The sequence below is a fragment of the Talpa europaea genome, assembly GCF_964194135.1.
Source record: "Talpa europaea genome assembly, chromosome: 3".
Lineage (NCBI taxonomy): Eukaryota > Metazoa > Chordata > Mammalia > Eulipotyphla > Talpidae > Talpa > Talpa europaea.
The window spans coordinates 94,767,525-94,793,287 of NC_140069.1; the positions used below are offsets into that span (position 1 = coordinate 94,767,525).

The 25,763-nt window shown below is 35.0% G+C and overlaps 1 protein-coding gene across 2 annotated transcripts; it reads right to left on the reverse strand.

Annotated features, from left to right (window-relative positions):
- Window positions 1-4,794: 4,794 nt before the first annotated feature.
- MACC1 (MET transcriptional regulator MACC1) lies at window positions 4,795-25,198 on the reverse strand (the record flags this gene model as incomplete). 2 transcript variants are annotated; one of them, XM_084230466.1, is made up of 4 exons in its annotated part: window positions 4,795-5,007; window positions 19,035-19,223; window positions 22,355-24,381; window positions 25,084-25,198. In XM_084230466.1, 4 exons carry the CDS (start codon window positions 25,196-25,198, stop codon window positions 4,795-4,797), a joined length of 2,544 nt encoding a protein of 847 aa, XP_084086592.1. The 2 variants fall into 2 exon arrangements, with proteins under 2 accessions (XP_084086592.1, XP_084086591.1); XM_084230465.1 differs by having other exon boundaries at window positions 22,355-24,396.
- Window positions 25,199-25,763: the final 565 nt, after the last annotated feature.

A 25,763-nucleotide genomic window follows, 5' to 3' on the forward strand; every position in this document is an offset into this window, starting at 1 on the left:
AGAAATGTAAATTGATCCAGCCACTACAGAAAGATGTGTGGAGGTTCTCAAACACAAAAAGTGGGTCCACCATATGACCCAGTGATTCCATTCCTAGGAATCTACCCAAAGGACACAAAAACTCTAATCAGAAAGGAAATATTAATGCCTATGTTTATTGCAGCACTATTTACAATAACCTAGGTATGGAAATAACCTAAATGCCCCAACACAGATGAATGGATCAAGAGGATGTGGAATATATGGAACAATCAAAAAAGAAAAACTCAGGCCACATAATGGAGCTGAAGGGATAATCCTCAGCAAAATAAGTCAAAAGGAAATAGATAAATATCATATGGGTTTCACTCATATTTGGAATATAGAGAAACTAAGCAAAGGATGAGGAAAAAAGACAAAACTTGCAAGCTGACCATATATCTGAGACATACGACAGAGAATATGGAGGAAGAGGAGTTAAAACAGGGGAGGGAAGAGCACAAAGGACTTTGGTGATGGATCACACATGATGTGGTGGTGGGAGAACTATGGGGATACACTGAGTGGAGACATCAAACACCCCAAAAATTAGCCATGTTAGAAAATAAAAAAAAAATTAAAAAGGTCAAAAACTAGCAAGTCTCCTGGGAAAAAAAAAAAGTAAAGATCGAAAAAGGCCACAAATCAGTGAACAGAAGCAAACTTTAGATACCAAGAACAACCTCCAGTCAACAACCAACAATGAAATGTGGACCTCCATGCTCTAACCACATGGAACTGAATTCTGTCAGCAACTTGAATGACCCTGGAAATGGATTCTCCCTCTGAGCCTCCAGGCAAAATCCCAGGTTGGCTGGCACTTTTATTTCAGCCCATAGCACCCAAACCAGAGAAACCTGCTGAGCCTACCAGACTTCTGACCTACATAACTATGAAATAATGTATCTGGATTGTTTTAAGCTACTGAGTTTGTGGTAACATGCTATGGTGACAATAGGCAACCAATACATATTCATTTACATGGTTTGATTAAAAAATATATCTCTTAGGAAGTAATAAGCAAAAACTAAAAACTACCGCTAAACTCCTGGATTAGTGTCTCGCAGAAGCCATTCATATTGTATTCACTACTATAACATCAGTGAGTGTTCTGAAATTTTCTGCTTTGATATTACTAATTATTATCCAATGCTCATCTCTTCATCCTAATTCTCTCATATATAAACTAAACTATTATTTTTAGTTTGCAACTATTATTGCAAAGTTATTGGGTTTAAAACTTTCCAGATTACATAAGCCTAGATATATGTAAATAGAAAATCAATGTAAAATATATATGAAAAGTCATAAATTTCTACAATATTCAGTGAAATAATTATATTGAATATCAGATACATACCAGAAGCAATACAAAACTGGATATCTACAAATTCAAGTTTTCTGTGTATTCATTCAATTTTTATTTTGTGGTGTAGGTCAAGAAAAGATGCATGAAGGAAATTAACTTTCAACAATTATTTTAGTTTGAGGAATGTCTTTAGGTTAATCCTACTTAGCATAAGGACAGCGTATGATCTTTGGGATCATATGTATAGATATAGAGTAGTAGCATGTGGGAGGAAACTTCACATAGAAGAGAGGGGAATAGTTATGTATTTATATGAAGAAAAAAATCCATTTTAATTAGAAAAGCCTCCAGCAACAAAACTTTTCTTTATTCTCCTTTTCCTTTATGTTGCCTCAAATATTCCTTAATCATTAAAAATGAGTAAGAAAAAAAAGTGACTAAACTTCTTACAGAAGTTTACAGAAGTTACAGACTTGCGTGCTGTAACTACAAAATCAACTTAGAGTAGCACAATGTGAAAATTCAAGATCTGAAACTTCTAATTACAGCATTGTGCAATTTTGCATGTATTTTCTTTACTGTATGTTCATACCACATATTCAAAGCTGTTTACCAGCAGTGACTGTTCTCAGCACAATGCCATCCATTACTGTAGCACATTCTGCTCCTAGAAACTTAACCATCCTCAAGTTCAAAACTTGGTATTTTCTACATTACAGGACATGAGAGTGTGGCATACTCATTATTTATATGAACAGTTAATGAATGACCCCCTATTATATACATCTCCTTAATTGGCTTTCATATAAAGCCTTTAACAGAAGAAAGCAGAAGATCTGTGGCTCACATAGAAAAATTGTTTCATTGCAAGCGGAGCACTGAACTAAAATTTCATCTTGATGCATCATTAGAGGAAAAGTCTGAGAAACTGAAAGAACTGCCTATGCTTTTTCCACTTCCGAAATGCTTGAACAAGCTCTAGATTAATGGCTTTTGTTGCTTTTAATGATGTGAAGGAAGGGACTTAAGGACCTTATTAATTCCCTTGATTTACTGCCAAAAATCACAGGCAATTTATACTTACTGAGTTAATCTTTTCTGATTAAGAAAATTCATTATAAGGAGAAAATAAAAATTTCAGAGAAGTAGCGATGATTTATGAAATATTAGAATATATTTATGTCAACAGACTGTTTGCACATGGGTTTAACATTCCTCTGGAAGGATTTGTTACAAGATTATAAAATATCTTTGTGTATTAATATTTAAACTATTGCTTTATCTGTAAATTACATAGACTGCCTTTTTCATGCTATTCTTGAATTTCCCAACCAACCCCACAGCACATGATTTGATATAAACCTGATTTGATTTATTTAACCTTAAACTAATCAGCTAACAAGATCTCTGTCCTTTCAGATCTTGGGGCCTGGAAAAACCCAGTTATTAATTCCTTACTACCCCTTCCCGAAATTCTCTGTTTTGCTGACATATTATTAAGATTCCAAGAATGTTCTAAAGAAAGCAAAATCACCAGTAAAAATGATTGTGTCTTGAACTTACAAATTGTTATTTTTCCCCCCTCTCCCTGAATTTAATTTCAACTAAAATAAATACCGTCCTTGAATGTGTATGCATAACTCTTCAGGCAGGCTGTGTTCTCTTATCATCAAATATAAATATTGAAAGCCTTAAACCCTAATTCAAATTACCTTTACCAGCATACCAAATACCCCAGGGTGGGTGTATTAAAAGCTCTAAAAAGATTCTGCTTTTACTTTTTAGCCAAATGGACATGTTTTATTCAGGATCCCTAAACAAAAATCCTTATTCAGCTCATCCACATTATCTTTGGGAGGTGTCTCTCCTCCCTCCACTCCCTCCTTCACTCTTTCAGGCCCTTCCCCCTGGCTCCCTGAATCTCCTCCACTTTACTCTTACCTCAAGGCTCAGTGCAGTGAACTAACTACCTCTTCTACCCTTCCCAGACCAGAGGCAATGCCTGATCCTCCTTCAGTTCATCCTTTCTTTCCCAGGGAAAAATTGTTTGACCACCCCTGCCCTGCTATGATGCACTTGATGCCCCCTGTAGATACATTTCTTGGCACCACAGCTCTCCACTGTAGTTGTTATTGCAGATGTCACTGTATATCCAACTGTACTTTTTTATTATTGTGTGTCTCCATCACTTGGAAGTGCTCATTTCAGGGATCATGTTATTTTTCTCCCTATGATCAAGCTCAATCACCTATGTGCTTGCCACAGAGCAGCTGCACACACTCTGTCAACTGAGAAACAATAAAAGAATGATTGTACAAAACACATAAACACTGGCAGGTAGCTAGAGGACTGCATAAATGAGTAAGTACAGGACCAACTCTTTGTGACCTGAGCCAGCAGTTAACATTTATACTGGCCCAAATTCCTATATAATCTTTGCCTTCCAAAAGCTTTATAAAGCACAGTTACACATACAAACACACAACCACATTTGCATAAGCGTGTGAGTACACGCACATAAACACATACACAAACAGGTATCAGTGATTTTGGTGGTTAAGAATGTTGCACTCAACAGAGATATATCAGGTGTTTAAAAATTCCCGACAGTTAAAGAATGGCTGACTGTGCAAATACCCTAAAGAAGAGATTCAAGTTAGGCAGGGTTAGCTAGGTCCTAAGATGCTAGAGGAAGAAGGTGAAAACTGCAGTTCATGGAGCAGATAATAGATGATGTCTGCTGATAAGTCATATTTTCCTTCTGACAGTTTTTCAAGAGATGGTGGAAAAGATCGGTGAGCTTCAATTAAAATGAAAAAGTGACCATTTCCCTACAAGTTAGAATATAGATTTTTTCTTTTTTTGCTTTGCTACTATTCTACAATGTGGTATGATTTTAAAAAATAGAATCAGGTTTTTCAAAAAGAAAAATTATTTCACGCTGGAAACAGCCTTGAGCTTGGTCTTGTCAAAGGAAAAAGGGAATAATGCTGGCAAACTCCACTGAGGAATAAAAAGAGATCAGGTATAAAAAATAATAACCCATGCCTGATCGGAGTATGTGTTGGTTTCTCCTCCCTTCCTACCTATCTCCTTGTAAAACATCCAGGTTCACCCTGACAGCTTCTGCCTTATCCAGGTATCTACGTGATGCAATTATTCTAACAGTCATTTGTTTTAACTTAAAGAAATTAAAAACCACTTTAGGGAGAGAGGGCTTTTCTTTCCTTCCTCAACAAAATAACCTAGTATTTATATCTGAAATATATACAATAATATATGTTTGATAATAAAACCCATCCTGTGTTTTGGGTTAAGTTATGCTTTCATGAGGAAAAAATATTTTTTCAAATATGAAAAAAATAAGCAATACTTTTCTGAGATTCTTTTACACACACACGCACACACACACACACACACACTCATCCCCTACCATCTCCCTCCTCTAAAAAACATACCCTTCATTTCTATACTTCCTCAGGAGAGGAGAATGCAGCTTCTCTCAAAACCTCTAAAGAATTTACTAGTATTAAAGCTCCAGTTATGTCTCGCCATTGCTTGGTCACAGGGTTTTTCATTTTGTCCAAGGCTGATTGAAGGTCTTGTAACATATCTCTGTAGCTATTTCCATAGTGAGCGCCCCAAGTATAGAGGAAATCATAGGCAGGTTTCCACATCATCTACAAAGAAAAAAGAAATCAGGCTGGAGTAGTATAGAAGCAAAACAGAGGCTTAAAAAAAATAAAAAAGATCGAAAAGCCTCCTAAGACTTCAAAGAAAACACAATACCAACTACATACGGTTTTATTTTAAGGTTATAGAAAACATATTTTAATAACTGTCAGTTTTGTGTTTGTAAACCTAGAGATTTTGTAAATAATAATGACAAGTATGACATTTTTCAGCCTAGTCCATCATCTATACATTGCTCATTGCTAGATGTGAATATAAAATTCCTTGCACATATTTTTGATCACAAATGTTATTGAGATAAATTTTTCACTCACTGAGCAACTTTTAAGGTTAAAGTAATAACCTTAAGAAAATGCCTATTGTTACATGCATCTGTGTTAAACTTTATGATACTGCAAAAGGAGATATATTTAATACTTTAAGTCATTTAATTGAGCAAGTCTGCAAGCTAATAATAGTTTCATGATCGTCAAAAGGAAAGCAAAAATACTGTTCTCTAATTAAAAAAACTAATTTAATGATACATTTTGTGACCAAAAGAAAGATCAATATTCAACACTTGATTATGCTTTCCCTAAGCACCAACCCATACCAATGACATCATTGTTTCCATAGAAATAAATGTACGTCAAAGAGGAACCTCACATAGAAGCCTGTATGTAATGGTAACCAAGGCAACTAAGCTCAGAGAGCATAGAGACAAAGGCTGACCAAATAAGACAAATTGTAGTGCGCGCGCGCGCACACACACACACACAGAGCTTAAAATGAATTTTCTCTAGGAAAATAACAAAATGAACCATGCACTTATAACTGGAATTTTTGGAGTATAAACTTTATTACTTGCTACTTATTTGGACTCACTAAACTAATTCATTTGTGGTTTTATCACTTGCAAAATGCAGAAACACAGACCATGAGCTAAATATTATGCAAAACTGCTCTCTTAAAATAGAGCCTCCATTAACAGTAATATCACACAAAATAGGGCCTTGGGATATAATTTTTCACCCTCCTCTGATATCTCCACATACTCTACAATTGAAGTTAAAAGGATGAAGACCTAAATAAGGAGTTCTATTATGTTTCAATTCAATCTACAGAAAAGGCTAAGCAATAGGATCAGATGATAATTTGATGTTATTTGTCCAAGTTGGCATTCCTGGGGAGTCATAAACACCCATATCTTCACCTCTTTTGACAGAGCTCAGTTTTGGAAGGTAGAGAATGAAAGATGATTATCAAAATTATACCAAAATTATACCAGGCTGTCATAATATAGCAACAAAAAACATCTCAGATTTTTGTAAATATGCCTTACCCTTTCCAACTTGATTCATACAGAATTTTATTTTCAATCACTGACAAAATGTGAAGAGAGTGCTCTTTCATCTATTAGCAATATGACTATGCACAGTGAAACCAAGCCCTCCAAAGTGCAGGTTGCCACTAATAACAATGGAAGCCAAGTTGAAGCAGATTAATGGAGTCTTTTTACCAGAATCAGTTTTGCCTGTTGCTGTTCAGATATAAAAAGGCTTAAACAAGGAAATCATTCTCTACTGGGAATATCCTAACCCTCTGACAAAGTGTTGAGACATATATTCTGTTTCATTCACTTAAAATTTCTTGATGCTCATCTAGTTGGAACATTATTTTTCAATTTGTCACGCATTGTTTAAAATAATGCTGTTTAGGGCCTCCCTGGTGGGGTACGAGGGGTAAAGCCTCAGTGTTATCAAGCTATCGCCAGCCACTGCAGCATGACTTTTATCCCTGGCTAGGGAGCTGAACATATGGTGTAGCAGACCTCTTGCCTGCTCTTGCCTGCTGCTCCCCTCAGCAGTGTATTTCAGTGGATCTGCTCCCCACTCTCTCTCTGGTTGATGAATCCTCTCACCCCCTACACCTCTGACATACACCCCCAGTGCTTGTATGCATACATAAATGAATCCTAAAAAAATAAAATAAAATAAATTAATGGTGTTCACAGCTAGAAGCTTCTAAGACTTTGGTCCCTTAGTGACTGAGTCTTATAAAAAATGTATTTGAAGATATTTTATGATAAAATAACAGTTGAGAGTTTCAGTACCAAGTTGATAGCATAGCATCACAGGAAACAAATGTGACTTTAGAATCACAGAGATAGGTAATTTTTGGACCATTCCTTACTGTACAGAATCAAAATACTGTCACAGTCAGAGGCATCCCAAATGGCCCCACTAATTTTCAGGGTTAGCAAAACTCCACATCGTGTATCTTGCTGGGGCACTGTGCATTGCTATGTATAGAAAAACCCTGAAGCCTGCGTGATCGTGAAACAGCCCCTCGGGGCTGTCTGGAGCAGGAAATATGTGAAGGTGATGCAGGAACTGCAAACTACAGATTCCGGAGAACTGCACCTACCTACTCACTTATGCAGAGGGTCACTGAACACACTCACATTTGACAATTTGTACTGATAACGGAACACTGCAGCCATCTCTTGCAATGCCAAGAAATTTGGCTAGATTGTTCAGTCCTGGGCCCTAAATAACTCTTCTGAAAGTATAAAAAAAGACATCCCAGGAGTCCCTTGAGTTAGTCAGAGATGTAAGGAGGCATGTTCCCCTAAACTCATTGGAGAGCTCCTGGAGTGTAAAGCATAAGCTGGCTAGAAATGGATATAACAGCTTCAGGCTGAAAACACTAGGGAAATGATAAACTTCAGGATTTCTACTAAAATATGAGTGTATTTTGCATCCCATTTTTGTTCTTCTTTGCAGCAAACTAAACCTAAATATTCATTTAGTGCAAAGTCTGATTTGCTATATACGACATCATTGGCAGCTCTCAACAGATGACACAGGAACTATTGTAGCACACGTATAATGCTATTTGAAATATACTGTTGTTCACTATTTCATTTATTAATTCAAGATTGATTGAGAGCCTACCACTCTAAGAAATTTTATTACAGAAAGAAGTAAAATGATGGCTAGAGCATGGTTTTTGTTTTTAGAAACTTATAGAATAGAAGGGAAGTAGATACTTGCACAAGCACTGCTTCTATCTGTAAACAGAACCTGGCGATCAATACACTAAAAAAATGCAAAAATTATTTGAGTGTTTTAATTAAATATGAGATAACTATGACAGCTCCATTGACTAAGAAGCACTATTGTGTAATAGATGGATTTTAGTATCAGAAAACCAAAACGTGACTTCCTATCTGATTTCCATTCCCTATTGGATGGGTAAATTTGAGTATGTTAATTAAATTATTTGCTTGAAGTTTTTATCTATAAATATGGATAATAATTTATAATTATTGTATCCAAAGTGCTTTATGAAGTATATAGCATATAATTTACATTTAATACTTTTTAATAGGGTATGAAGGAAAGTGTACTTTTGGGGTGAGGGCAAGACAACAGTTAGCTTTAGCCCTACAGAGTCTGATGTAAAGGAGGGGTGATAATTGATTAGAATGGGGAGATGTCCTCCCAGGATTTAGCACCAATTACCATAAAGTGATCATGAAAAAAATGAGTGTAGATGAAAATGTCACAGGAGAGAAGAGTGAAAATTTTAACCCTCAACTTGAGTCTACAATTTGGGGTTACAAGAGATATAAGCAATAAAAGAATGCAGAGGAACTGGAGTCTGAGTGATAGAAAATGAAGCGAAAGCTGAGGACTAACAGCATCCCAGAAAGAACACGCAGTGGTATGCTGGAGCTGGCTGGCACCTTCACAGAGACACTTGCTCACAGAACCTCAACTTCATGGGAGTGACAGTACACTGGGGGTTTAAAATCATCCCTATTGGGAGTATTTACACCATGGAAACTGGCAAAAACTATAAATTAAGGCTTTTTCTTTTTTTGCTTTTTTTTTTAAGAAGGTTTTTTTTTTTTAAAGATTTATTTATTTATCTATACAAGCACTGGGTACAGTCAGAAGCGCGGGAGGGTGAGAGAATTCACCGAGCCACAGTGGGGAGCAGAGCAGGCAGAAGGACCAAAGTACACTTCTGAGGGGAGCAGCAGGAGGCAGGAGAGGTCTGCGCTCCATGTGGGACCCTCCTCCGGTGGCCGGGGAGCAGCTGGGGATCGAACCTGCGCTACAGAGGCCGCGGAGAGCTTCGTAACCCAGCGTTCAACCGCTGCGCCACCAGAGAGGCCCAGTTAAGGCTTTTTCTCCCTTGAAGAAGTGGTCATAAAACTTTCACCAGCATGCCACATATATGCTGTTTGTTATCTTCTCTGCTACCTCCAAAGTCATGGGTGTGGAAAGGAAAATAGAAAAGTCAGAATTTTGGCAGTGAAAAGGCCTTTAGTAACCTTGGAGAAGACAGTTTTAAGGGAGTGGTAGAAGGTAAAGTAAAGGTATGAGCAGATGCCAAGGAATTGAAAGTCACAGATCAAACAAGACACATTTGAAATTTGAAAGCTAAAAGACAATGTTAGAGGGAGGAGCAGCAGAAAGTAGAAGTATTTGTAGAAGAAATCCACAAAAACTAATTTTCTACAATTGTAAGGAAGTTTGGTTTGCATTCTAATTTAGATTGAGAATTTAGGGTTGTTAAGGATTAAAGGAGTAGCACACATAAAACACTCAAGAAAAAAGGCTAACCCAGAGGAATATTAAAATCGTTATGGAGTTTGGATATGTAATTAAGGGGGTAAGTATCAAGAAAATGTGAGATTAAAGCATATGTCATAGTTATGTACTTGATACACTGGTGAAGAGTATAAAATCTGGGGGACTATGCTTTCCTTTATTATGCTAAGCCTGTGAGGTATGTTAAATATAACTTTTTTCTATATTGAGATTGGCCTTAACAAAATTTGACAATAAGTAGAGTCTGACTGATTGCTATTCTTTGCGGTATAATTGTGACACTTGGCTTTGTCTTAAATACTTACATTTTTATTTCTTCAGCATTCTTATTATCTTATGTCATTTTAGTTTTCTTACTCCTCAAAAGTGAACATATGTTATCAAAGGCAAAGTCACAAGAGGTAACTTGCATACATTAATAGATTTTATGAAACCATGTTCAAAAATACATACACATAAAGGCCATGGATGATTCTAAATCTTTTAATAAAGAGAAAATATTCAAATGAATAAAATGAGCAAACAACTTTCTTTTCCAGATGACCTAAGTTAAGTCCTTTAAAAGCTGAAAATGAGTTGTGGACTGCCAACATCTCTTCCAGGTTTATGTTATTCAGAGGTTTAAAAATAGTTCTTCCGTTCTTGCTCAATATTGTGCTTTAAGAGAAGATATGCAGAAATTCTGCATTTGTGTTGACAAGTCAAAAGGAAAGCATGGTCCTGAGGGTTTGTTTTTGTTGAATGACTCTAAGCCACAAAACAAATCTCACTTATCTCATCTCTACCACAAATATTGGACAGATAGGTATCATTCTTACTCCTCTAAATTTTTAATGTTAGATTTTTTTAATGTTAGCTTCATTTTTGATTAGGTATCATAGGCTCATCTTTGACTAGGAAGAATGAGGTTGATAAAAGCACAGAGTTGTTAGTTGCTTGTCTATGTGCTTTGATCTCCTTATCATAAAGGGCAGCAGCATCAGTAAACATTTAATCTATCAACGTTGAACATAACTTTTCCAAAGTTCCAGCATTTGTGTAGAAGGAATATGTCTTTGGTTTATATTCTAGGTATTAGAGGACAGAGATAAAGATAAATGAGCAGTGAAAAGGTCTTAAGTGGGATGCCAAAAGAAAAGAAGCAAGAATAGAGATAAAAAATAAAGTTATCCAAATTTAGAGCGCTATTCCCAGGAGCCAACAAGACTCATTAGATAATGTGCTAGATAATGAAATGCAACATGAATAAAAGCAATTCAGACTTGAGCAGAGCATTCTGTCTTTTTTTAGCTCATAAAATATGAATAGTACAAAGAATGCAATAGGTTTTAACTACCTTTGGATAATTACATTTTGCACATTAAAGGATTAATAATCCACCTACTTTCCTCACAAAACTATAAGAGCAATGTTTCATTTTAAGTACAATTAGCTGAAGAAGTATTAAAGCAAATTTGCCTCATAAATGATTACTACATGCATTCTATCTTCAGTACATCATTTACAATATTCAGGTGGGCCTTCCCTCACCTGCAATTGGCAAGTATATTAATATTGTTGAAAATAAGGTCACCATTATCTTCAGAATAGAAGGGAGGCTAACATATCAAGGGAACCTATTTCCTTAGTATTGAGATAGTACTTGGTTAAAACTTGACATAAGATTCTTTTGGAAACATCTCTTCAAGGACAGTCAGCTCTGTTCGCTCTAAGAATAACCACCTGGAAGATAGAGGACTCATTCCTTTCTAGTATATCTGCTCAAAACAGACTAATATCAGAGAAAAAATCCACTGGTCAATCATTTTCCCCAATTCCTTGTTAGAAGGAGTCCTCACTGATTGCTTATCGTCAACCACTCTGCCCCTATTAACAACTATGTATTAGAGACATCTAAACATAAAAGGTTAAAGAAATGGCTTTCTCCAATCCAATCTTTCAACGTAAATACTGAAAAAAGTCAGGGAAAATAGTGGTAAGATCTGTGGATTTAGATAACCACATAGTGGGTTTGAATCTAGACTCTTCACTTTCTAGCTCCATGATCTTGGGTAAGCGATAAAATTTCTTTGGGCTCATATTTTCTCCTGTAAAATGAAGGGGACAAGTGTACCCAATGCCATAAGAACATTGCCTCATATATAAAGTAACAGATATGAAGAACCCTGGCTGACACTAGGTACTTGATTAGTTCTAATTGGAGCTTAGGCCCGAGTTTACAGTTAAATAAGGAAACCATGGTTAAACATCTACTGAAAGAACCCAGGTCACCTAGCTACAAATCCAGGGCCACTTCACGAGTACTGCCACAAATTTATTTCAATATTAAGAAGTTTTAACAAAGCTGATTTAAGTCTATATTTAGCTAGAATTTTGTTTTCTGAAATTCCTTGTTGTCATCCCTAATAATAAAATTTGATATAGAAAAATCAAAAATCTAAATCAAATGTTAATGTCTTTAAATTGATTTTAAAATATCTTTATAATACTTAAATATATTTATTTCTATTTGTGTTCAGCGTGGTAATGAGACAAATAATACAGAATTAAACCAAGATCGTACGAATACAATGTTGCCCCATGAATTTTACTGTAATATCTTTTTTCCTTATTCCAGCATTTCAAAAAATTGGAGTATCATCATTTTTGGAATTAAAAATTGTAGCAGCAAGCATTAAGTATCATACAACTAGAAATATTTTTGTCACTGTGCTAAGTCTGTAGTACAAATAATGATGATTTGAGAGATTATTCTACGTACTTGGCTACTGGTAGATGAATTTCCATGGAGTAATTTTTCCCTTTTATAAGAAATTATAAATATATTTCTCATCTAAGAGACTAGCAAGCTATAGAATTAAGGCTAGAACTAAGCCATGCCAGCTACAGAGTCAGACAATGGCACAGCCCTGTAAGCAGAATCCCGGAGTTGCCACGAGAGCAAGAAAACTGTAAGGGTTTAAGGACATTCATTTTCCTTTTGCAACAATATTTTCCAAGGAAAATTGAATTTCATCATGACAGTAAGAAAAAGCTGATCAGTCAAGATTTCATCTCATTTTTTTCCATGCATTACCATTCTGCCAGTTTATCAGAAGAGAAGCCTTGAAATCATTGCTGACTTTTACTTTACCTATATTCTTTCTAGTGTCACTCCAATCCATATTACTAAAAATTACTATACTTTATTCTTTTTCAAAATCACTCAATGTCATAATTGCCAAATTCACCTCTTCCTCTTAGGCAAAATAATAGATAATACGTTCTTAGCTACTACAGTGTGCAAAACATTGCCCCAAGTACTCTCTCATTTAACCCTATAAACATCTTATGAGTAAAATAGTATTATTTGGCTCATTTTACAAAAGAAATTCATTAACTCCTAGGAAAGTAAATTAACTTTCCCAAGGTGCTTCTAGGATTAACAGGTTAGTAGAACTGAAAAAGGAATCCAGACCTGTACCTCTTAACCTCTACACTCTGGCATCAATCAAGTCTCTTCTCTACCCAAAATACTTATCTTTGACTACATCACCCAATAATTATTAAGAGGAACCCTCTACTCCTGCCCAAATATTTTCCTCAGTGGCCTCTAGAAGTCAGTGGTATCCAGACTAACATCCCTTCTAATCCTCTCCAATTATTCAAATGCTATCCTTCAGGACTAGTAGGTATATCCTGATGCTCCTGCCCATTTTGACCTTTCTTTGTTTAGTTAATTCTGAAAGGATTCAGCATCAGTAGAGTACAGTGGATAGGACTTTGTGGGAAAAAAACCTGAATTTTAATCCTTGTTCTGTTACTTAGTAACTATGTAATTCTGTGGAGCTTAAACAAAAGCATTCATTCTCAGTTGCATGTCTCTAAAAAGCAGTGATTATACACTATCTCTGTCTTCCTTATGAATAAATTGTTTAAAAAAGTAACTATTATTGACATTAAGTAAATATGTAATAAATTGCAAAACTATTATCATTCTCATTATTTTCACTTTTATAGCATCTAAACATAAATACCTTAAATGTAATAATTCAAATTTAAGCTTACCCCAAATTAAACTGGAATTGAGAAAGAAAAAATGTGATATTTTTCATTCTGTTTGTGTTTTCTGTTGCTCCTAGTGCTCCTGTGTTGAGAACTGATAGTCCCAAAAACATGTTAAGTATGCAGATGAACTAAATATTGAGAGCAAGCATAAAGAAGTAAGAAGAATTACATACAGAATTTTCATTTACTTATTAACAAAATAAAACTGTTGGAGGGCCACTATCTCATTTTTATCTAGCATTAAGGTTTTCTGAATACTACAGCTTCCAGTTAGAAAATAAGGAGGGACCAAGATTGTGGATAGAAGATAAAATAAATGAGATGGAAAGAGCATAATCTTTCTGTATAGTCAGGGGGCCAGTGAGAGAAAGTTACTAGGGAAATTATTGTCATATGTGGTAATAATCCCAAGAAGGTTAAGTGAAGAATATTCCATCTAGGTCTGGGAATATTTTAGCACTGAAATCCCCAGTATTTCCTCTTATAAAATTCAACTGCTTTTAAAAATGGACTATTTTTCCAGTAAGTTTTAATGAGATATAATTAATATATTAGTTTCAGGTATATAGCAAATGGTATTTGTACATATTGTGAAATGATCACTGCAATAAGACTAATTAACATTCATTACCATACATGATTATAAATGTTTTTTTCTTGTGATGAGAACTAAGATCTACTCATTTAGCAACTTTCAAATATGCAGTACAATATCACTACGTCCAGTCATCATGCTGTATATTACAACCCCAGTTACTTTATAAAGAGAGGTTTGTACCTTTTGACCCCTTTAACCAATTTCTAATATTTTATTGATTTCTATTTTTTAATTAAAGGTCTAAATATCTTCAGAAAAACTCCAATGAATTTTCACAGGAAAACCTTTACAACAGTTAAACATCTTTAGCAGAAGTGTATTTTTTTCTAGAAGAAATACTTTGAAAAACATGTTTTGCTTATAATCTTATTCCAAGTTTTATAATTTTGCTTTTATGTGGGAATTACAATGTCATTAGAAAAGTTGAGTAACATTTCTTAAAATTTAATTTAGGGAGGTGGCTAATTTAAAAAGTGATGTACTCAGAAGTCTCTAGAGAGAGGCTTTTTTCACCTTATAAAAGAAAATGAAATGGCCAAAAGTACTCAAGAAAAATCTGACAGATACTGTTAATACTTTCCATCCTTTAATTGGCTTGAGGCTTCATGAAAATGCTAAGACAAATTTTAGTAGCAGTATAACAAGGCTTAAGAAAAGGAGAAAGAAAAAGTGAAATCAGTGGCTTAACCACCCAGTCATAACCACAGCTTCATTCTCCCCGCCACTTAGACCCACATTAGGTGGGCAGAGTGTAGTGGAGAAGCACAAGGACACCAAAGTCAAAGGTCTGTGTCCAAATCTGGTTTCATGCCTTTTTCACTCCATATGGTTAAACAAGTTACTAAGTTCCCTTAACATTATGTAATATTAGCCATTTGTCCTACAAGTTTTTGTTCGAAGGATTAAATAAGTTAAACTTTGTGACATTAGTGGAGCAGTATCTGTCACAAAGTACATGCCAGATAACTTAGAAATATTAAAAACAGAACAAAAAGAAGGGAGATTGAAAGGAAGGGGAAAAGTGAGAAAAAGAGCAGAACTGTAGGTATTGGCATACATAAAGGGAAATTTTGGGAATGTATGCCCTCTAAGGAAGTAAGATAAAGGAAACAAAGCAGCTCAGGAACCACCAGACTTTGTCTCCCTGACCCAATTGCCGTTTTCCCCTTGCAACCTTACCCAGAACTACTGTCAGTGTATTCTGAAACCAACTAGTTGACTTGTAATCATATTTAAGAATCATCTCTTTTCTGGGAAAAAAAAATCATACAGCAATTTAGTATTCACAGAGATGGACATGAGCATACATTTACCATTCAGTTTAAGGGACCTAACAGGTAGAGTCCCAGAGATTACTGGAATGACTTTATGCCAATATATGATGGATTACTTTCGAAGCATTTGAGAACATGGATCAGAGTGACAGCTGTTAGAATTAATAACAATAAATTAAACAATAGCCCCTGGAAAGATACCTAGAGGTTTCCCCTTCTGCTTTTGAGTATTTATCAGCCTCAGGCATAGACTTAGTCATTTGTGATTTGGGCTGTGCAAAAGTAAATAATGGAAAAGCAGGCTGTTTGTTGGCCTCCATCAAGATTGGGGGGCAGACAAATAATGAGTAATCAGCTGCTTAATAAAGTTAAAGAATAAACTTTCTGATAAGTAACTCTGAACAAAACTTTTTTTAAAAAAGAAAGTCTTAGTAAGGAAAAAAAAAAAAAGCTTACCTTTAATTAAACAAATTGTTTGGAAGATTCACTGTTAAAGTACTTTTAGATTTATAGCAAAGTGAGAAGAGGACACAGATACTTTCCATGTGTTCCCTGCTCCAACATATTCCTACAACTATCTCACTGTTAATATCCACCACCAGAGTCTACATTTGTCTAAAGTGATAAATCTATATTGACACATCAGAATTACCCAAAGTCCATAGGTTGCTTAGGTTTCACCTTCAGTGTTGGACACACTATGGATTTGAACAAAATATAATGACATGTATCTATCAATATAGTATCACACAGTATTTTCAATCACCTAAAACCTTCTGTACTCTGTCTATCCATCTCCCCCTACCCCCAATCCTTGGCAACCACTAACCTTTTTACTGTCTCCAAACTTTTATCTTTTCCAAAATGCCATATAGTTGGAATCATACAGTATGTGTCTATGAAATCTTTTAGATTGGTTTCTTTTGCTTAGTAACATGCTTTTGTGGCTCTTCTATGTCTCTTCATATTTTGTTAGCTCATTTCTTTCTATTAACAAATAATTTCCTACTATATGGATGTTCCACAGATTGTGTGTATATTCACCTACTAAAAATGATCATTTTTTTTTATAGAGGCATGTTTTATTTATTTATTTATTTATTTATTTGTTTGTTTGTTTGTTTGTTTTGTTTATACATGCACTGGGTACAGTCAGAAGCATGGGAGGGTGAAAAAACTCACCATAGCCAGAGCGGGGAGCAGAGCAGGCAGAAGGACCGAAGTACACTGCTGAGGGGAGCAGCGGGAGGCAGGAGAGGTCTGTGCGCCATGTGGGACCCTCCTCCGGTGGCCGGGGAGCAGCCGGGGATCGAACCGTCGCTGCAGAGGCTGCGGGCAGCTTCGCAACCCAGCGCCCAACCGCTGCGCCACCGGGGAGGCCCTAAAAATGATCTTGACTGCTTTCAGCTTTTGGCAATTATGAATTTTCTATAAACATTTATGTGCAAGCTTTTGTATAGACATAAACTTTTAACTCCTTGGAGTAAATGCCAAGGAGTACAATTAATGGGTTATATGTTAGGAGTATATTTAGTTTGAAAGAAACTGTCCAACACCTTCGAAAGTGGCTGTACCATTTTGCATTCCCACCAGCAACGAATGAAATTTCCTATTGCTCCACATCCTCCACAGCAATTTAGTGTTATCAGTATTGTGGATTTTATGGATCAGCCATTCTAATATCAGAGATTTAAAAAAAATTAACTGAAATATCAAAATAACATATCCATCATAGTGTTCTTTTTTTCTTTCTTAGAGGTTTCTCATCTTTTAGCTTATTCAGTAAAAATTAATTACAGATTGTAATGCACTTCTTTGTATATGGAGATACATGTAATCTCTGAGGGGAAAATATGTCCTGGATGCTCCTGGCTACAGAATATTGTTTAGAGTCATCCTTGCTGGAGAGCAAGGCTCCAAGGCCCTAGGAGTCAGTTCACTAAGACTTCCACGCAGGTGCTGGTATTAAACCAACTTGATTTGACTTTTGAGTCTTTATGAAAAAATTGTTGTGTCCTGGCCTCCCTGGTGGTGCAAGGGGTTAAGCACTGCACTATGAAGCAATCCGCAGCCTCTGCAGCATGAGCTAAATCCCCTGCCAGTCAAGGAGAAACCACATGGCGCAGCAGACCTCTCCTGTCTCACCCACTGCTCCCTTCAGCAGTGTATTTCAGTCAGTCTCCTGTTCTGTTCCCCATTCCTCTCTGTCTCTGGTGAATCCTCTCACCTCCCAAACCTCTGGCCTGTACCCCAGCTCTTGTTGCATAAATAAATAAATCTTTATTTTTTTCCTTTTAACTTAATTTTATTTTTTTATTTTTATTTTTATATTCTCCATACAATTGGACCCCCCTTATTTTGACCCCAATTCTTCCTTTCCCCACCCACCCCATAGCTGAAAGGGATCATGCTCAGTGAAATAAGCCAGAAAGAAAAAGAAAAATACCAGATGGTCTCACTCATAGCAGGAATCTAGAAAACCTAAATAAAGGACCAGGAAAAAGAATAACTATAAGAAAGAAAAAATCAAAATCAACAACTATAAACAAATCTTTAAAAAAAATTGTTATGTCCTGTCCACCCAGCTGGCACAGGTGCTTTGAAGTGAGAATATTTACTCAAGAAATTAATACCCGGCTCTATGCCCAAAAAAGGAAATGGAGAACATAGCTTCTGCCTCCTACCAAATAATCACTTAATCAGAAAAATGGTATTCCCTTACCTAAAATATTTTGAAAATGTTTACACTTATGAGAGAAAGACACAGATATTTTAGGGTGAGCTTAACACTGGAGTATTTTTGCTTTTTAAGTCAACAAACTTTTACTCTCATTTCTTTATGGTAGAGAAAATATTTAGGTTATGCCTAACAGTACACATTTGTCTCAATATTAATAAAACCCATATTTGTATAGCAAATATTTACTTTGTTCTAAGTGTTATTCTGTGTTTGACTTCTACAGCTCTTATTGTAAGCAAAACTGTAAAGGAGATAATGAAACTCTGAGATATTGCTATCTCTCATTACCAGTCACCCCCACCTTACCCAACTTCTTACCCAAGTCACCAAATATGACTTATCACTTATGAGTAAGTCTATGCCTGAGGTTGTTTAGTACTTATTGTTATATCCTTTCCCCTTATCCTGACTTGGTCCCATTTCCTCCCTCCAAAGTTGATTTGTTTTCTGCCTCAAGTAATTATAGCCCTGCCTATTAACTGAATCACTATCCGATTTGGTCAACTCAGTCGATCAAAGGCCATATTAATATCAATGCAATAGGAGAAGCATCAATATATTTTAGAAGTTCTCAGTGCCTTTAAAGAGTGATGTGTATATATTCTACATAGTCTTTTGAGGTTATGGGGTAGTGACTTCAGTTAGTGGACCCGCAAGGACACTGCTTTAACGAATTCATATATGTTGTACAGGCTTGATGACATTTGATTTACTTGTTCTGCAATTTTTCATTGACAAACAGAAATCTTACCTCCGCAGCAACAACTCCAGATTTTCCTTGGTGAGGAACTTCATATGCTTCCATTTGTTGCTTTGTGAGTCGTGCTAACTTTTCAGCTAATTCCCTCCAGCTTTTTCCAATCTTGACAGCTGAAGTCAAAATAGCAGCCTCTTGGATAAGATATGCTACTAACCCTTGGCAATCCATCTTCAATAAAGCCTGCAGCAACAATTACATGTCATATTTAAAATCAACCTATTTGGGCATTTTCCTGTAAATTGAACTCTTCATTACATATTCTAGAAACAGGCATTCCTTTTTTTCCTCTATACATATATTTAAATTTTCTAAAATGCAAAAAAGTTGATTTATTTTTAGAGAAACTCAACTAGTATAGTAAAACAACCAGGCCAGAATTAGGGGAAATTTAATACTAACTCAGTGATTAATTATAGGGTCTTGGGTAGACCACTTAACTAATATTTTTCTTAATGTCATTAATTTAAAAATGAGAACATTTAACTAGACACTTTCAGAGATACTCTGAGACTCTAGCAGTCTATAATTTATCAAGCCAGAGATGATCATTCATGACAAAAAAATAAATCCTATTCTTACAAGAGGACTGGCTACAGGAACTCTATAGAAAGTTAGTGTGCCAGTGCTAGTAAACACTATTCTAATTATTATCAAAATGTGATTTAAATCTTTCCAGAGTCATGCCTATTGCATAACATTAAGATATTGACAACTTTGAACAGATCTATTGTTTTTGACTTAAAAAAAATAATTCTCTCCCTTCACCACCACTGTAATGTGCTAAATATAAATCACAAGGTATAAATCATAAAACACTTAGTTTTCAACAATGCAACTTGAAAAACTATCAAACTTTCTTCTTTAATTATAAATCTGAACCTCTGCCAATGAAGCATGTTGCAAACAAATCAGTTTCTCTTTTGACGTAAATATATTTTTAAAATATGGAGTTCGATTTATCTGTATCACTTTTTGTTTAAATAAACAAAAATAAAAGTTTGTTAGCCCTTCAGCATTTAATGTTACCTAAAATCTTCATCGTTATGAAGCAAGTGAAAATTAATGTCCAAATTAAGACAACTATTAAAGTTCATATTGTTCATTCTCATGGATTCATTAAAAGGACACCATGATTTTTATACAAAGACATGCTGATCCATACATTTATGGTGAGGAGTTATGACGCTGGGGAGAAGAGTGCAGAGGCAACAGGCCCATGAAATTGTGTTTAAGTAGACTGTTGAATAAATTTGCTGCACTTAGCCTGGTTTCTTGTTTTAGGGAAATGAAATCTGAATGTGGAGTTACAAAAGCTCCACAAAGTACAGGACTCTAGATAAATCATAAAGAACATTTATTTAGTGATTGATTAAATGAATACTGTGGAAATATCATCCCAATTAGTCCCCTAGAATCATTATGAAAGATGAGCCACATGGTAAAACGCTTTAGACAGAATCAAGTATCCAGTATATAAAGGCAGACAATCTCAATGGTCAGAGATGACTAAAAGGACAATCTTTATCAGCTTCTTTCTGGTTACCCCAAGTATTGTCAGTCCAAGAAAATACATATTTATATGTAAGTAAAGTTTCAAGAGATGGCCTCTACAATTCTACACCATGTACTCCAACCATATAACTAGGCCTAAGCCCCCTCTCCACAGAAATCCTGAAGCTTCCACTGATGAATAGAATGAATTTTTAGGAACTTCTCTCTTAAATGATCTCTACACCAGCACTGTCTAGTAGTCACTAAAGATACTCAATTATTATACACCAATGTATTGTAGGTATGATCTGGTTTAAACTTTCATACCATCTGGACAATATTATTTTTTTTCAATAAAAGGAAAACAATTCTCAATTCAAATCTTCATGGATTCATAGTGAGCATGAACAATGAGAGGTAATTAGCTATTGCAAAATTCATATACTGTTTTAACTAGGTAGATTAGTTAAATGACTCTAAATGGCCCTCATATTATAATGTTTCATCCACATAATAACTGGATATTGGGGTTTTTAAAATTTAACCCCTCTCCATTTCATTGTGGAATCATAAAAGTAATTGAAGGAGAGGAGATGTTTTATATAGAAAGATGTTTTATATATATATAACATATTTCGTTAATATATAAATCTTTATAAAGTCACACAATAAATGTCATTCCAAATGTTTTTCTTCATCTTTTTTTTTTCTTTAACACTTTGCTTCTATATATGACCTGTCTATGTAATCCCATTTAGCTTACAGGGCACCAGTCTTGCATAGTCAGAATGATATTTTACTACACTCACCAACATACATATTCACACAAGCATTTTACACACACACACTTAACTTTGAACACTTCGTTTCAGGAAGCTATATTAATTTTAAGTGTGGATTTTGGGGAACCAAATCCCATTTCTAATACTATACAACTATAGAACCTTGGAAAAGTCACCTGACTTCCAATGACATAGTTTCCTCTATTTGTAAAGTGAAGATACTGGCAGTACCTGTTACATAGAATTGTTATGGTGACTCAACGAAAAATGTTTATGGAGTACTGAGCATAGTGCCAAAAGTATAGAGTACTCTAGAGGACTGTTAGTGACCATGCTATTGTTTACACATTCCTAATTTAGCCATTTTTAGATATATGCTCTTGATTTTTTTTAAACCTTTATGAAATACTGAATTCTCACAGAATTCTCAAAACAATTCTTTATCCTCTCTATGTAACTCTCCACTGAGCCATACAATGTGGGAATGCTAGGTTTAAAAAATGATCCTGGGAATTCCATTAAAATATGAGGATAAAAAATAGAATTAGCAATACCCTTTTGGGAGGTTGTGATAAATTGCAAACAGAAAATATATATAAATTGAAAAAGTAAAGAACATTGATGACAATTTTTTAAAATACTAAAAAGTGGGATTAGAGCAAGAGCCAAGTGATTTTCCTTCAATTTGCTTTTATTATTTTAATGTCACTGGGGCTTCTTTGATATTCTAAGAGCTATCTAAAAATTTGAGAGTGGAAGAGATCTCTTAACTGCTGTGTACTAGAACAAACAGAATATTCAAACTTCCTTTAAAAGATGGTTTCAGGGGCATAATTTCTAGGAAAATCACAACTGAATCCTAAGTCTAAAAAAACCAATAATATGATCTTGTAGGAAAAGCTCTGTATTTTCAATAAGGTAGCTTCTTTTCTTAGCTTGCTGAGATTTTTTTTAACTTTTCATATGTTTTGTTATAAATACTGTCAGGTTAATAAAGTTCACTATGCCAAATACATTACATGATCAAGCAATACTCACCACAACAAGTTCATAAAGAAATTTTTTGGTGTTTTTATCTTCATGGCAATCTTCCTTTAACTTCTTTATAACATAAGAAACTTTTTCTGATTCTTTATCTGCCTGTATTTGATCAAAATCTTCCAGGGTCAGATGTGAATAGCCCAGGACATCAGCTAAAACTTTCCAATCATAAACTTTTTCTGACACCGATGTCAATACAACTGAGTAGATGTAAGTCAGTTTTTTAAAGGGCAGGGCAATTTGTCCAAGAAGATTGCTGGTTGTGAAAACACTACATGCTGTAGGCATTACTTGTTCCTTTGCAATTACCTTGACATTTTTGCAATGCACAAGTCCAATCTTACCTCTCAGGATGCCCACATACCATTCTTTTACTTTGGACTGCCCAATGGCTTTTACCGTATGTTCTCCAAGAATACCTAATGTGTCCCCTTTGAAATATTCAAGTAAATAGTCGATCTTGCTGTGTCTTAACACTGTTTTTAGGGCTACCCCATAGTTAGTAAAGTTCAATTTTTTTTCTTGAAATGTGGGATATTTAACATGCACTGCTGGTAATATAGAGGCAGACTTGATTTCCGTTTCCTTTTGTGAATCACCTGGTGGATTTGAGAGCTTTTTTAGGTTTGGGGCTAGATCAGGTGTAGTGATAAAGAACTGTGTAACTGGTCTACCATTGGAAGAGTCCACCTGAACACGAAAAACAAACAAATGCATTTTTCTAGAGTCAACTAAAGAAAATACAAATTGCTGATGAACTACTTGACCTGCTTGCAAGTGCGTTTGTTTAATTTCTTTCCTTTGTCCTTCTTTCTTTACTTCAAAATCAGGATCACATGGAAAAACAGAAATACTTAAATCTTGAGGCTTGTCAAGTAAGAATGAATGCTTCCCCCATAGTTGAAACACAACTGGAGATGTGTTTTTCCTACCTTTTTTAATATCAGAGATTGTAAGCTTTTGTGGCATATAATTGTGTCCACAAATTGTGAAAATAGTAGTGAAACTGGGATGGATATATCTGGGTCCATAGATCCCAACTGAGATGGTTTTGTGGATATAATCCCAAATGGTTGCAACTGGTGACTGAGTTACTTTAGCTTGTGCAGCAACCACTAGGTACATCACCTGATTCAAGTCTATTAGCTTGACTTGGATGGCATCTTTATAAACATAGCAGTTGTTTAACACTTTGAAAGGGCCTTCTTTATTCAAGCTGTGTAAACATACTATTTCTGTCATGACTTGACTGAAAGGGTCCTTTTTCACTTCAGCCCCAATTTTCATCTCCAGCAAAATGGCTTCCATTGTATTAAGATTGCCTAACATGATTTCTAACAGAGGGCTTACAGTGCATGAAAGATCATGGTTAAGCATTTGTGGAGGATTGAGAAAAGCTCTTAGAGATACCTCTTGAAATTCTCCCACAGCGACATGACCTTGGGGCACATGAACAGTGATATCTGATTGAGGTAATTGTACTGACCCTCCTTGGTGGTTTAATTTGCAAATTATTGTGGTTTCCGCAACTTGTGTTTGGGCCCATCCAGGACTTTGACTAATTGTATTCAAATCAAGGCAGGAACGTGCCAGCTGGCGTTGACTTAACCAAGCCATTTTATAAGCCTCTCTATCATTTTGAAGCCATTCTAAGTCTTGATCTAGTATCTGGTCAGAATCATGTGTATTCTGAAGGGCATGTGCTTTGCCATCTAAGATGTCCAAAAGTTCTGAAACACTTTTAGATTTTCCAGATTTCCTTGAGGAAGTCTGTCTGAGCAACTGGCTTACATCAAGTTCATCCCCAGAGGAATCAAAAGAATTTCCAGCTTCCATTTCTCTAAAAAAAAGGAAAGGATCTTCTTTCAAGATGGAAATGTTCTCTCTCTTCTGGTTATTTCTTAGCTGAGTTATGTCATCCAAAAATGGGTTAGAAGCTGTCAGTTCATTCCAGAATGGATTTGTAGCTTTAGATGCATCATTGCCAAGAAGTGTGAAAGCATCTGGATAATTGAGAAGCAAACCTGAGTTTGCACATTGTTGTTATTTAAACACAAACAAAGCAAAACAAAGATGAAATGACAGTCTAAGATACAACCAAAATTAATTTTTCATTATAACTTAAAAATTCAAGACTTCCATTTTGCCTTTTGATCTCCAGTCAAGTAGCTTCTACAAAATTCAAGATAAATTTGGTAAAATTTTTATATTTTGAGGAATAGGAAATTGTTCTACTAGTTTACTTTGACCATAAATAAAGTTATTTTATCTTAAGGCATCATGATTTGTAAACAAATAAATGTTTGACAATTTAGACAATAATCATTTTACACATTTCCTTGAAAATGACTCAGACTAAATATACTTATGTCATAATTGTTTTACATTTTATTTTCACAAAAGCATACTATGAACAGAAACAATCGATGAATTTATATTTTTCTAAACAGTGACTATTTTGTCTCATTACAGCTAGATTGCTTAACATTATTTTACATTATTCTGTTCTGATTCATCACAGGAATCAATAATATTCAGTATGTGAAAAGTATCAAATATATATGTTAAGAGCTAAACTATGTATTTTTTAAAAAATACACCAAATTAGGCAAGCATGCATTTTGGGGATAACTTTATACTGATAATAACTTCAGGAAATTTCAATTTTTACATGAAAAAAGATGATCACTAGATTTAGTATAATTACAAGTTATAAATTAATGTACCAGAAATATTGCAATTTCTTGGGGATTTCTGCACTTCCATGTCCACCAAATTTCCTTCAGATCTACTTCTTGGTTTTCCTCTTGACCAGAAATGGGCCCTTTCACTGGTTAACATTTTTTTACCTATAAAGTAAATATATGTATCTTTATAAATATCTACCATGTAAGTATACATATGGTGATTGACAGAGAAACCAAACTCAAAATAGTCACACACATTTAAATAGCAAACAGCACATAGAAATACTCTACAAGGATCCTTTACTTCTGGTAAGATGCTGGACTAAATTTCTTGAAATATATATTAGCACCCCATTTAAAAAATGTCCAAATCCTGGATTAACACCGCAAGTATATACATTACTGATTCTATAAAAATGAAGTAAGAAAATGCTAAGGATAACAAAAAGAAACAAAAAGATGAAACTCCAATAAATAGACATTTCTTGTTTGGTGATCGGAATACTAAAAACCACCAAATATAATTCTCCCCCAAACCTTTCAACACATTCAATGCTGTTCTAAGAAAAATCATGTTATGTCTAAGTATTTTATTGTACAAAAAATACCCTACTGAATGGGAGCAAATATTTGCACACCATACATCTCACAATGGGCGAATATCCAAGATCGACAAAGAACTCATAAAACTCAACAACAAGAAAACAAATAACCCAATC